The sequence below is a fragment of the Arvicanthis niloticus genome, chromosome 15 (genome assembly GCF_011762505.2).
Source record: "Arvicanthis niloticus isolate mArvNil1 chromosome 15, mArvNil1.pat.X, whole genome shotgun sequence".
NCBI lineage: Eukaryota > Metazoa > Chordata > Mammalia > Rodentia > Muridae > Arvicanthis > Arvicanthis niloticus.
In genome coordinates this window covers 20,874,530-20,887,517 of record NC_047672.1, presented here as the reverse complement: position 1 = coordinate 20,887,517, position 12,988 = coordinate 20,874,530, and the positions used below count along the sequence as shown (strand labels likewise).

Sequence of the window (12,988 nt, the reverse complement as noted above, 5' to 3'; positions counted from 1 at the left end):
CAATAGTCAGAGCTCTGAATCTCAGCTTCTCCTAATGAGGTCCCTGTAGAGGGGAAGATTCCACCTAAGTCTGTCTTACTTTTTCCCCTTTTCTATTTGAAGTTTCTTCTAAGCAGATGACTATACATCAAGAAAAGATTGCAGCTTATGTTAACGTAAGTAAATGTGCATTTGTTTTGTTTTGTTTTTGTTTGGTTTGGTTTGATTCAGTTTGGTTTGGTTTTGCCTGAGAATTAATTACAGAAGAGAAGTAGGAGAAATGTCAGTTAAATACTTGGCTTGAGGTCATGGTGAAATCCAGCTCAAGCCTGGGCATGTCAAGGATCTTGAGTAGTGGTATAGGATTCATTGCCCACTCCTTTGTGTCCAGGTCCCTCTGTCCTTCTCAGATTCTTTACCAATATCCCATGGATGCTCTTGAATGTATCAGGACTGTGCCATGGAACAGTACCAGAAAATATTAAGAAATGATTGATCTGGTTGATGAAGCTCAATTGCTATATGGCACAAGGGCATCTTCTATCAGATAAGTCACTGGAATCAAAAAAGGTTCAGAGTCTATGGGCTCTAAAACTGATTCTACTACCTTTGCTCACTGCTTCCCCTGTGCATCCCCGAAACATCATCTTCTCCATAGGACACACATCACAGTGTGAGAGAGATAGGTGTCTTTTCACTCAGAGAACTGCGTGCCTGTTGGGGACACATTTTTTATATGCCTCATTTTAGCAGAGGAGATATTAGAGACATAACATGTTGCTTGTAGTTTTGGTTATGGAAACCACTCTCAATATATTTTATGGGTATCAAATCTATAATAATAATAATCACATTTAAGTATTGCCTTGGTAATTTAACTCAATTGACCCTCATGAAAAAGAAGAGGAGAGAGAGAGAGAGAGAGAGAGAGAGAGAGAGAGAGAGAGAGAGAGAGTCATTTTATCAAATCAGCTTTGTTGTCTATCCCATCTTCCAGATAAGAGAACTGAGGCATAAAGAGGCACAGAGAAACAACTAAGTTAGTATTCACGAAGGCAAGACTTGATGGGTTCTAGTCCAGGGAGCAGAAGGTTAAATCTGTAAATGCTCTCTGCTAATAATTAGTATGAAGCCAGTGTCAGAATTTGTCCATACCTGAAAAAGATTTGACAAGTATCTATTGCCCAGACTCTGTCTTTAATGAACTCTTGTTCTGAGACTTTGACTGACAATATTTCTTCATTTGAGTCAATGTTAAATATCTTAAATATATTCCCCCATTTTCCCAAACTATTGACTCTCCTGCCAAAACTACCCTTGTAGTTTTAAATTTTTACTTTTTTAATACTGGAGTCTGGTCATTCATTTTATTTTTCAAATATCATTTTAATCATGACTTAAAACCATAAATATAAGGAAATAAATTGAAATAAAATTCAGTTATTTAATTAAAATTTAGTATAAGGTAAAAGAAAAGTAATATGTTTGGGGATGTTGGTGAATAAGAAAACAATAGCACTATACTTCCAGTCACCTTGCTTCTTCATTCAAGTCTGTGGTCTTGTTAATACTGTTAATAAAAATCAATGTTTATAAACCCCACAATGAGGACCAGTTTAAAGTGATGACTTTTTTTGGCCATCTTCTTTTCTATTGCCACATTTTAATACAATACAGTAAGGCTTAGAACAAAAGACTCTATTTCCTAATACACACTGCTCAGAAACACAGGGAGAAAGGATGTCTGACAAAATCTTTAACTACATGGCCTTTAGTTACTCTCAGAATCTGGTTTACTATCACTCGTAAAGTTACCATGCCATGGAAGAACACAGGAATGAATCTATGAAGTTTTTTCTGTGTGTTGCTGAAGATGTTCTTTAGCATCTATCTGGAGTGGAAACTCAAAGAAAAAATTTCAGAGACCCAGTTATTAATCACTCAGGGGAAATTTTTCTCACTTTTTGTTCTCTGGAGCCTAACATACAGGTTCATAGCAACAGATAGAAGGTAAGGAAATATCCACCATTCACTGTGTTGCTCCATTTTTGTTGGCTTCACAGTTGAGTTTATTGGTGTGTGTGTTGTGTATATGTTAGCTTGTGTGGGTTTGTGTGTGTGTCATGTGTGTTGTGACTGTTTAGGTGTTGTGAGTATGTGGATGTGTTATCAGTGGTTGTGGCTATCACAAAAATGGGGAAATTGTTTTTAAAAAGAATTCCTTGAACAATCTTATTCTGTAGAGAAAAATTAATGGAAAGAGATACATATTTTACAGACAATCTTGTTCACATATTTAAATAAGGTCAAAATATGGATATAAATATTCTAGTATTTTATACTGTAAGTCACATCACATGTACACATGTGCTGACTACATGTAGATAATTATACGTTTCTTTACATTAAAAAGTCTACAATTGGATGAGGGAGAGTGCTCAGTGGTTAATAATATGTATTTTTCTTGCAAAAGACCCAGGTTCAATTCCCAGAACTCACATTAGGTGACACACAACTACCTGTAACTCCAGTTGCAGGGAATGCAACATTGTCTAACTTCCATGGGCATAAATGAGGTGTACATAAACTCATGCAAACCCACATATATGCATAAGCAAGATAGTTCAGTTTCTGAGTTGATTTGTTTTGGTTTTTACTGTTTTTGTTTTCTCTTATACAATACATGTGGATTGCAGACTCCCCTCCATTCATCCCAGTAAACTGCTCACCTCTCCCAGGTTTACACAATGAAGTATTACTCAGGTCTTATGGGAAAAAAAGATGTCATGAAATTTGCAAGCAATTGGATGAAGCAAACAAACTAACAAACAAACAAAAAGAAATTTTTCTGAGCAAAGCAACTCAGACCCAGAAAGAGAAACATGCTATGTACTCACTTATAAGTGGATATTAGCTGTTTAATGAAGGATAATCACACTAAAATCCTTGACATTTTCTTAGTTTTAATTCTTTTCATGCATGATATTTTTAGTCAAATATACTTAGTATACTACCAACTGACAAACTTTTATGTCAGTTCTATTTAAAAGAAACAAGCACGTGCTACAATTAATATGTACTATCTCTTGCCCATGCTGGGACAGGCACACTGAAATGTTTTTCTTCACTGAACCCTACAAGTATTTCGTGTCCATGGAATTTTCCTTCAGTTCTTTACTGTCCTCAGTAGAGATGTTGGAAATGGTGTGCATCCTGTTCAGAATACACCTTTGCATCTTCAATTATCCTTCAAGAGCCAGTACAAAATGGAAGCAGGCCTTGTCATTTAGTAAGAGTTTGATGGTATATAACATAAGCCAAACAAAATATTCATTTGTCAAATTAGCCAGCACTATTGGCTTTTGTTGTTTGGTGTCCCAGGGTTGAGTACTGAATCTGGAGCATGTGCCTGTGAAGTAAACCCACTACTATGGAGCTAAATCTCTAGACATAAATTATCTAAGATATTGTTAAAATACCATGTGGAAAAGAGGCATGGCGTACACTGTCAGCAGGAACTGAAATTGCTTCAGTCTTCCACAGAAAACACATCCATGGGGAATGTTTGAATGATCTACATGTTAATACTTGTAGAATTTCCTTTTGATGTATAATAAGGAAATAATCGTGAAGATATGAGAAACTTAAGAGTGTAAGTAAATTCACCTCAAGAATATTGAAAAGAAGAAAGGTAGGAACAAAAATGCCAAAATGTAAGAAAATAATTATTCTTGTTTAAATAACAATATGCAATATAATTTTATATAAAATGTTTCTTTTGTTAAGTGAAACATTACTCTATTAATGTAACCCAACTTATATAAATTTCAGCTTGCAAATATTTCAAATAAAAAATGCCTTTTTTGATTAAAGATGTTAAGCATGATTTTAAAACATAGAACTAAGTTGTTTCTATGGGGTGGTGATATGGAAAAATGTAATGCAACACCACATATCTAACAGACTTTTTAAGTAATGTTTTCTCCCATCCCTTTCATAACCCACTTTTGTATTCTGTCTGGACAGACAAATAGTCTTTTAAGAAAAAGTTCTCTAGAGTGAACAAACCATCAGTTTCAACTGGTCGCATCCTTGTAAGTTTCTCAGGATGTATATGACAAAGCAAAAGATGTTGGCAAGTTAGCAGGTGATGAGGAAGATCCTGTGAAAGAATTTGGTGGCCATCGGACTTGCCAAACTGCAAAAACACTGTGGTCAAAAGATTGTGACATACCAGATCATAAGTTAGGCTTTGTCCTATATGGTTATATTAAGCAGAAGAACCAATCAGAATGTAATTAAAATAAAATTATTTTTTGCTGTTAATGTAAACTGCTTTCTGTGTTTAGTACTTTATCTAAGAAGATTTAGAAAGACAGTTGTTAAGCTATACAGTCATGTGTCATTGAATGACAGGTTTTTGTCTAAAGCGTATACATTAGACAATTCTGTCATTATGTGAGCATTACTGACTGTGTCTATCATTGACTAAGATGCAATGACCTCATTATGACAGTTGACCCTATATGGACTTCACTGCATGGTACATAGCTATACTTAAGACATATGTATATGTCTATTGGATATGCTTAAAGTATCCTTTAAATCATGACTAAATTATGTATTGGGTATTGATGAAGAAACACACAGAACTCAAAACAAAACATCAGAATTGTACATAAAGACAGGAAAGCCCAGGAAATGAAGTAAAACTAGCTACTCCATTGTGTCAAGATTGTCTCTCTGCAAATCATGTGAGTTGTCAAAATATTCATACTGAAATGGAACTAGAAAATATAAATATGCAGAAACAACACATGAGTGCATATTTTGATGGAACTTCTCTTACACGGGGCACACTGAAACACATTGTGCTGTGATAACATTAATTTTATATGCTGATATAGAAATGTATATACTTAGCTTTTTAAACATTTATTTATTTACCTATTTATTTGTTTATTGTAGTGCACATGTGTCTGTGCATGCATGTGTGTGCATGTACTCACACATGCACATATGCATGTATTTATGTTTCCAAATTACATGCAGAAGTCAAAGGACAACTTGTACACTTGGTTCCCTCTTTCTACCATGTGTGTCCAGAGACTGAACTTAGGTTATCAGCCTTGGCAGCAAGCTCTTCTACCCATTGAGCTTGAGCTATCTCACCAGACATTTCTATTAATGTCCTAAGACAAAGCAAGACATTTTCTTCATTATTTATAAATATAGTAAAGTAGCATAGCTGAAAAAAACCCAAGGTTCCATCCTAGGTGATGCAATTCAAAATGTTTTCTCTGTCATAATCATTAAATAGTTTGTATCTCTATTCCACAGCTCTGATCTTTCAGTCTGAACAAGATCTTTGTTCAGGAGAATGAGAGCTAACCAGACGTGGATCACAGAGGTCACTCTACTGGGATTCCAAGCTGATCTAGCTGTGGAGTGTTTCCTCTTTGGGCTTTTCTCTCTGTTTTATTCCTTTACCCTTCTTGGGAATGGAGTCATCCTTGGAATAATATGCCTGGACCACAGACTACACACACCTATGTACTTCTTCCTCTCTCATCTGGCCATTGTTGACATGTCTTATGCTTCCAACAATGTCCCCAAGATGCTGGCAAATCTTGTGACTCAAAGAAGAACCATCTTCTTCATTCCATGCATAATGCAAACGTTTTTGTATCTGGCTTTTGCTCACATAGAGTGTCTGATTTTAGTGGTGATGTCCTATGATAGATTTGTGGCCATCTGTCACCCCCTACACTACACTGTCATCATGAGCTGGAGAGTGTGTATCATCCTGGCTGCTGTTTCCTGGATATTTAGCTTTCTCTTGGCTCTGGTCCATTTAGTCCTCATCCTGAGGCTGCCCTTCTGTGGGCCTAATGAAATCAATCACTTCTTCTGTGAAATCCTGTCTGTCCTCAAGCTGGCCTGTGCTGACACAACACTTAATCAAGTCGTCATCTTTGCAGCTTGTGTATTCATCTTAGTGGGACCACTGTGCTTGGTGCTGGTCTCCTACACACGCATCCTGGTAGCCATCTTGAGAATCCAGTCAGGGGAAGGTCGCAAAAAGGCTTTTTCTACCTGTTCCTCCCACCTCTGTGTGGTAGGGATCTTCTTTGGCAGCGCCATTGTCATGTACATGGCCCCCAAATCCCAGAGCCCTGAAATGCAGCAAAAGATCCTCTCTCTGTTTTACAGCCTTTTCAACCCCATGCTGAACCCTCTGATCTACAGCCTGAGGAATGCTGAGGTCAAGGGCGCCCTCAGGAGGTCACTGTGGAAGGAAAGAGCAAAGTGAGAGACATTAAAGAACAACTTGGATGGATAATTTTTCTTCCTGTCAAATATAGTAGTCAGCATTTCTTTGCCTTTTCTATTATAAATATTCCCTTAAAACAGAATCTTATAGACTATATGTCTACATAGAGACCTAAGTCCCTGGCTTGTGAAGTCTGGGATAACAGTCCTTAGACTTAGGAGTCAGAAATGGTGGGATTCATATGATAAGTCTTAAATACTCAGGGATTGATACCTTGACATTGGAAGTGTTTCCATATTCTTATCCACAAATATTTTTTTGCACTATTTATTTATTTATTTTACATCTCAATCTCAGGCCTTCTCCTCACAGTCCCCTCTCACACAGCCTCTCTTCAGTTCCTCTCTCCTTTTCTGAGAAAATTAAAGTCCCCCAGAATATCATGCCACCCTGGCACATCAAGTCACTGCAGGACAAGGAGCCTAGTTAGGACAACAGGATCCAGAGGCAGTCAACAGATTCAAGAACAGCCCCTACTCCAGTTTCTATGGTAGACCAACCTGCATTTCTGCTACATATGTGTGGGGGAGCCTAGTACCATCCTATGCTTGCTCTTTGGTTTGTGGTTCAGTCTCTGGGAGCTCCCTAGGTTAGTTGACTCTGTTTTGTCTTCCTGTGGCTTCCCTACCCTTGTTTGGTCTTTTATCTTTCCCCCAACTCTTCCACAAGACTCCCGAGCTATGCCTAATGTTTCGCTGTGGGTCTCTGGATCTGCTTCCATAGGCTGCTACCTACCTACAGTTTTTATCAGAGTGGAGCCAATTGGATAGTAACCAAAGTATCTGTGAGTCCAAATGGAGCTATGAACAGCACATGACATAAACTTCTTTTTAAAAAGAAGAAAAATTATAAAGATAGCACATTTATGTACAAATTGCAAAGCAGCTTAACAGCCACTCATAAGGGGAAAAAAGGACTTACAGGTACCTGATGAATATGCAAAGTTCTAATTCTTACTATAAGTAAACAAGAAATTAGAAGTTAAGGTTACCATGGGATATCACTGAAATAACTAAAATGATAAGAAATGATCACTTTAATTTGGGGACATCTAATAATTATTGTTAAACAGTCAAAACTGGCAAAGATTTAATGAAGCTTTCTCAAGTCAGATTGGGCTAATAAATAGATGGCATACATTTCCTAGATGAATTATTAATGAGTTTTTCTTTGAAAAGAAGCAAATAACAATTGCATGGTCAGTTTTTCTGTCAGAATGACTCAATTCTAACAAAAGTAGCTGTAACACATGGTTATATTTCAGTGAGCTTTCTTTACAAAAACAAGTCACTGGTCAAATAGTTCCCAGGTACTTGCAGACCCTTGCCATATAGATAAACTGCTCTCAGTTCCATGGGATTCACCATCATTGGCCTCACTATTGATTGGGGAAACAGGTTGTTAGGAGCAATTTAAAGCAAGACTGTGTGGAATCAAACTTGGGTAAGGTCTTTCATCCTTTAACAGTGTCTAAAACACAATATCACTATCACGTATAGAATCCAATGGACCATAATACTTTTGATTTCTTTGATATATTTTAAAACTCGCAGGAAGAGCTGCATTTGATAGTTAGAGATTTTAACCTGAACACAGTGCATAAAAGCTTAAAATGTATGACAGTTATGTCATCTTATGGTGACCAAAATTCCTAACTGAAATAATTTAAGCAAGGAAGGGTTATTTTTTTATTTTTATCTTATGTATGTATGTATGTATGTATGTATGTATGTGTGAATATTTGATATGTGTGGAGGTCATAGGATAACTTTCAGGAATAAGTTCTCTCCTACTACCATGTGAGTTCCAGGAATCATATTCAAGCCTTCAGTCTTGGCAACAATTACCTTTAACCAGTATCCTGTCTTATTTTGGCTTATAGTTTCAGAGGGTCTCAGTCTATCTTAGCAAGAAGGACATGATGGGTGCAGCTCAGTTCACAATAATGGCACTGTGTGGTGAAAGACAGATATTCACATTATGGCAGACCTAGAAGTAGAGAAAGAACAGAACCAAGGCTTCAACTAATATTTTCCAAAGCCCTAGTGACCTACTTCTGGCAGTCAAGATGTTGCGGCCCGAACTGCCCCACGCTTGTGGGCTAAAAATGTTGCGGACCCCTCTGTAGGAAGCTGCTGTTAGAGGTGGTATAATTCGCCATTCCAAGATGGCGCGGACATCGTGTCCTCTCCACTAGTAAACAATTAACTGCGCAGCTGCAAAGGCAGAAAGCCCGTCAAAGTCGCTGGCCAATCCCGAGGTGTAATATTGGGTGATGAGTGAACAGCCAATCAGAAGTGAACATGTCACTCTAGGGTGTATTTAAGCTGTGCCTCTTCCTGTCTTTGGCTCTTCTGCGGACTTCACTTAAGAGTAAAGCCTCGTTGTAGTAACTACCCGAATTCTGCCTCTCGTGTTTCTCTTCCACGGGTGAAAAGGGGACACAGGAGGCGCACGGAACACCCCTCTATCAATGTTGGACCCCCACTGCCAAAAGCCTTGGGGGCTAAATTGTTTAGAGCTCACGCTGTCCCAAGCTGGTCCAGTCTGCGGGTCAGGGTTCAGCAAGAGAGAGAGTGAGGATAGACTAGAAGAATGGAGACCAGACAGAGTGTGATTCAATCCTGTTTATTCTTCAGTCTCTCTTCCTAGTCAAAGTCCCAAGTCTTGAGTTCTTAGTCCCTAGTTCCTAGTCCCTACTGCCTCCAAGTTCCAAGTTCTTTCTCCAAGTGCTAAGTGCCTAATGTCTAATAACTAACTCCAAGTTGTACTGTCTGAAGTGTCTGATTCTCTGTTCCAAGTTGTACTGAACTCTTCTGTCTGCGTCTTGCCTTTTATGTGTCTCACTTCTAAGCCACGCCTCTAAGTCACGCCCTTAAATCATGCCCTAAGGTCTTGTCTCTTAATCTGATCTCTAAGTCACACCCTTAAGTCTGGCTCTAAATCACACCTTTAAGTCTCACACACCCAAGGGAAAATCCTGGGTATCTAAAGCAAGATGTTATCAGAGTGTGCTCAGCTGTTGTAGGCTATTGTAATCAAATCTCTTATCAGGGTATATGGCTCAAGATGGCTGCAAAGATGATAGCCACCTTCTGTCGGCTTTCCACATCAAGACACCTTCTATAGCTCCCCAGTCTCCTCAAAACAGCATAACCTATGAGAAAAATAAGTGCTCAGAACATGAGCCTCTGATGATACTTCAAACTCAAAGGACCATACAACTGAAGAATTGAAGAATAATACTCCAAAAACCCAGCAGGTACTGTAAAACAGGCTATTTGATTAAAAATGGAATTAGTAGAATTTATATTTTTTCACCTGTTTTCTTTTAAGTTTTAGAGATTTTAGAAGCACTTCAAACCTTTAGGTTAAATATTCTTAGTTATAATTATATATATTGAGAGTTTCCTTCATTCTAATCTTGATTACAGGATATCTAATTCTTGATTTTTATCAGTTATATCATAATAATTATTCATGAATGAAAATATCAGAGTAAAAATAGGTAGGAGGAAACCCCAGGGGAAAAATGGATTCTTATAGTCAGTAAAGAGCTTGTAGGAACTGTTTGGACAGGGGACTCTAAAGGTGAGGATTATTATGACATCATGCTGTTATCTTCCTTTAAGTGTTACAGAGCATTTAAGTCTGTTGTTTTTTTAAATATTGATGTGTGTGTGTATGTTTATGTGTGTGTGCACACACATGCATGAATGCACATGTGTGTAGGGGAAGGAATGAGGAGAGGAAGGAGGGAGAGGGAGGAAAAGAGAAGAGGAGAGACAGATACAGGAACAGAGAAAAATGAGATAGAGAAGAGTAGAAAGATGAAAAAAGAGAGTTTTTTGGTTTTGGGGGTTTTGGTTATTTTTGGTTGCAGTAATTAAATACCCGCCCCCCCCAAAAAAACAATGTAAGGAATAAAGGGAGTATTTTCACCTACACTAGAGAGATCATTTCCATCACAGAAGAGAAGAAAGGCAGGGAAGGTTTGTGGCAGGAACAAGAGTCTGGTTAGTAACATTGCATTCACACTTGAAGCAGAATGTGAACAGAAAGTGTGACTCGGCACCCATGTCAATCACACTTTCTCTGAAGCAAGGTTTCACCTCCTAGCTATTACAAAGTCTTCTCCAATAGTACCACCACTGACTGGTCACCAAGTGTTCAAATATATGCTCTCCTGAGGGCATTCACATGTATACCATAACAGTATATATCTTGATAATTTCCCTTCTTAGAGATTCTTGCCCAACATTCAAATCAGTGTGGCAATCTCTAGACTTTGTATTTGCACACGAATTTCTTTTCAGTATTTACCATTTTTAGAAGCAAAGTCTTCCATGATAAATTTTACTATATCATTCAAATTGAAATATCGTTTTGCTATCTTCTCAGAAGAACAAGCCATTTCTTTTTTTTTTTTAATGCTTGCAGCTTTAATCTCTAATTTAATGATAAGACATTTCTAATTACTATCTCTTCTGCTCAAAATATGCATTTAAAGAGAGATATAAGGACTAGGAGTACAGCTCAATTAAAAATAATCCTCGTGTGAATTCTTTATTTTAATCATATTGGTCTTTATGTATTTATATTTTTAACTCTTTCAATCCCCCTGCTTACTGAGCCTGACTTCAAAATGCTTCATGATAGAAGCAGACCATTATATGTTTTTTAGTCCCTCCCTAAATAAGTGACTCCATTTGCTGTACATAGTGAAGAACTTCAAGCCAAGCAGTGACATAAAATAGCAGAATTGATTAAAGAAGAAAAGTAGGAAGATATCAGTATATTAATAGGGGATGCAGGCTAGGCTGTAGGCTGCCTAGTTTGAAAGAACAAACTAGAGAAATAAACCACCTGGAGGAGAAACCTGGGATCAAATATTCCCCAACACTGATTCAGTGTTCAATGGAGCCCAGAATGACCTGTTCATGCCCTAGAACACTGTTAGAAGCCATATGTCAATCATTCCATAGGTAGCAACGCATACTAATCGGATGTGTTCCAGAATGTAAGCTGGTAAAGATCCCTTCCTCATCTTCCCATCCAGAATGACAACAGGCTCACCTGAGGCTAGGCACCCTGAAGAGCAACATCCTTTGAGGCTAAGACTACAGTGGTGAGAGAGGAGATTATAGTTCACTGTGAGGCAGTGTGCCATGAGATGAAGCCTGGTAATGTCCTCTATCTTGATGTGATCTCTTTCTGGCTGCGTGGTAAGCACTACCTCTAAGGCTTGTAAGATATCTCTCCCTAGAAGGTTGGTGGCTACTTGAGCTACCAGGGGGCATATGAGACCAGTAACTCCTCTGGGTCTTCCCACCTGTAGGCCTGTTTGGTGGTGAATGTGTGAGAGGTATCCCCTATGCCTAGGAGCTAGGCCCAGGAATCAGTTACCAGTCAAGTGAGATTTTTTGCTGTCTTAAAATTGTCTTGTCTGTTCCAGACTAATAAGGCACTTAATTGATACTATTGTTCTTCGTATGGGGTTGTAATCCCTTCAGCTTAAAGGGAACTTCTTTAAAGTGAGAGAAATGAATAAAATGATGAATACTTAAAGCTCACTCTATTTTTAACGTTGCCTAATCTTTGAACTTGATTGTGCATTATAGCCACTGAACTGTATAATTTCCCATCATAAAATCCAGTATGTCACTATTATTGTAATATATACAATAGATAACGTATAAGCAATTGACTCTCATCTTTATCTAATAAACCCAACTTTTGCTTCATCGTAACACAGCCTGACTTTTTTCTGTAGTGTCAATCAAGATCCCAGATACACCCCAGTGAAGGTGTTTGTGGGGAAACGCCTTGGAGTACATCTAGCAGCATCAGGTTGCATTTCCTTCTAACTATGTCTGGCAGTTTCATTGTACAGTGTATTCCTCTCATTATCTCAACTGACCTCTTACCTGGGACAGTTTTTCCTGGGTAGCAGTGCAGCTGTGACTGGAGCAAAGATGACCCCTCTACAGAACTGCCTCTCACCTTTTCATCAGACTTCCCACAGGCTACAGTGTATTTTTCCCCTTCTGGAAAAACTTGGCTGAAGGAGGATGATGCACTGTGTTACCTAATGGTTGAAAGGAGAGCCTGGTGACTACGCACTTGTACATCCTATCCTCTATTAAAAGGAAAGACACTCAAATGGCATTGCTGCCAGTATTTGGACAGCACAGTGACTGAACCTAGCATGCCTCTCAGATGTGGGAAATTGAATTTATAGTGATAAAATAATAAAAATAAGTAAAAAAAATAAACTAATACACAATATATTCTGCTGAGAGAAATACTTTGGTCATATGATATAATAATAAGGCAGGGCAGACACTGATGATCAAATAGGAGAGTACTAATGGAACTGTAACTGCAATTCTTTTTCTTTGGGGACATGCATTATGAAGACAGTCATTTAGAGAGAAATTCCATGAAATTTGGCAGTAGCAGATGATAGTTTCCCACTGAGTCATCACTCTCTACCTCTAAGCTCAATGTAAAATGATCACTGCTCAGAAGATCATTGATTATAAATAAAAATAGTTCAGCTGTGTTTTAATACACCAACATATACAGTACAGATACAGATTATCCATGTTGACTCAAACAATGTGTTAAAAAGCAGTATCATCTGGTGGCTGTGAACGCCCTAGAAATTTCCTT

The 12,988-nt window shown here is 38.0% G+C and overlaps 1 protein-coding gene across 1 annotated transcript; it reads left to right on the top strand.

Moving 5' to 3' along the window:
• Positions 1–7,452, top strand: LOC117720755 (olfactory receptor 2A14-like). Its single transcript, XM_034519413.2, has 2 exons — positions 1–155; positions 5,320–7,452. Exon 2 carries the CDS (start codon positions 5,360–5,362, stop codon positions 6,290–6,292), a length of 933 nt encoding a protein of 310 aa, XP_034375304.1. The 5' UTR covers positions 1–155; positions 5,320–5,359; the 3' UTR covers positions 6,293–7,452.
• The last annotated feature ends 5,536 nt before the right edge of the window (positions 7,453–12,988 follow it).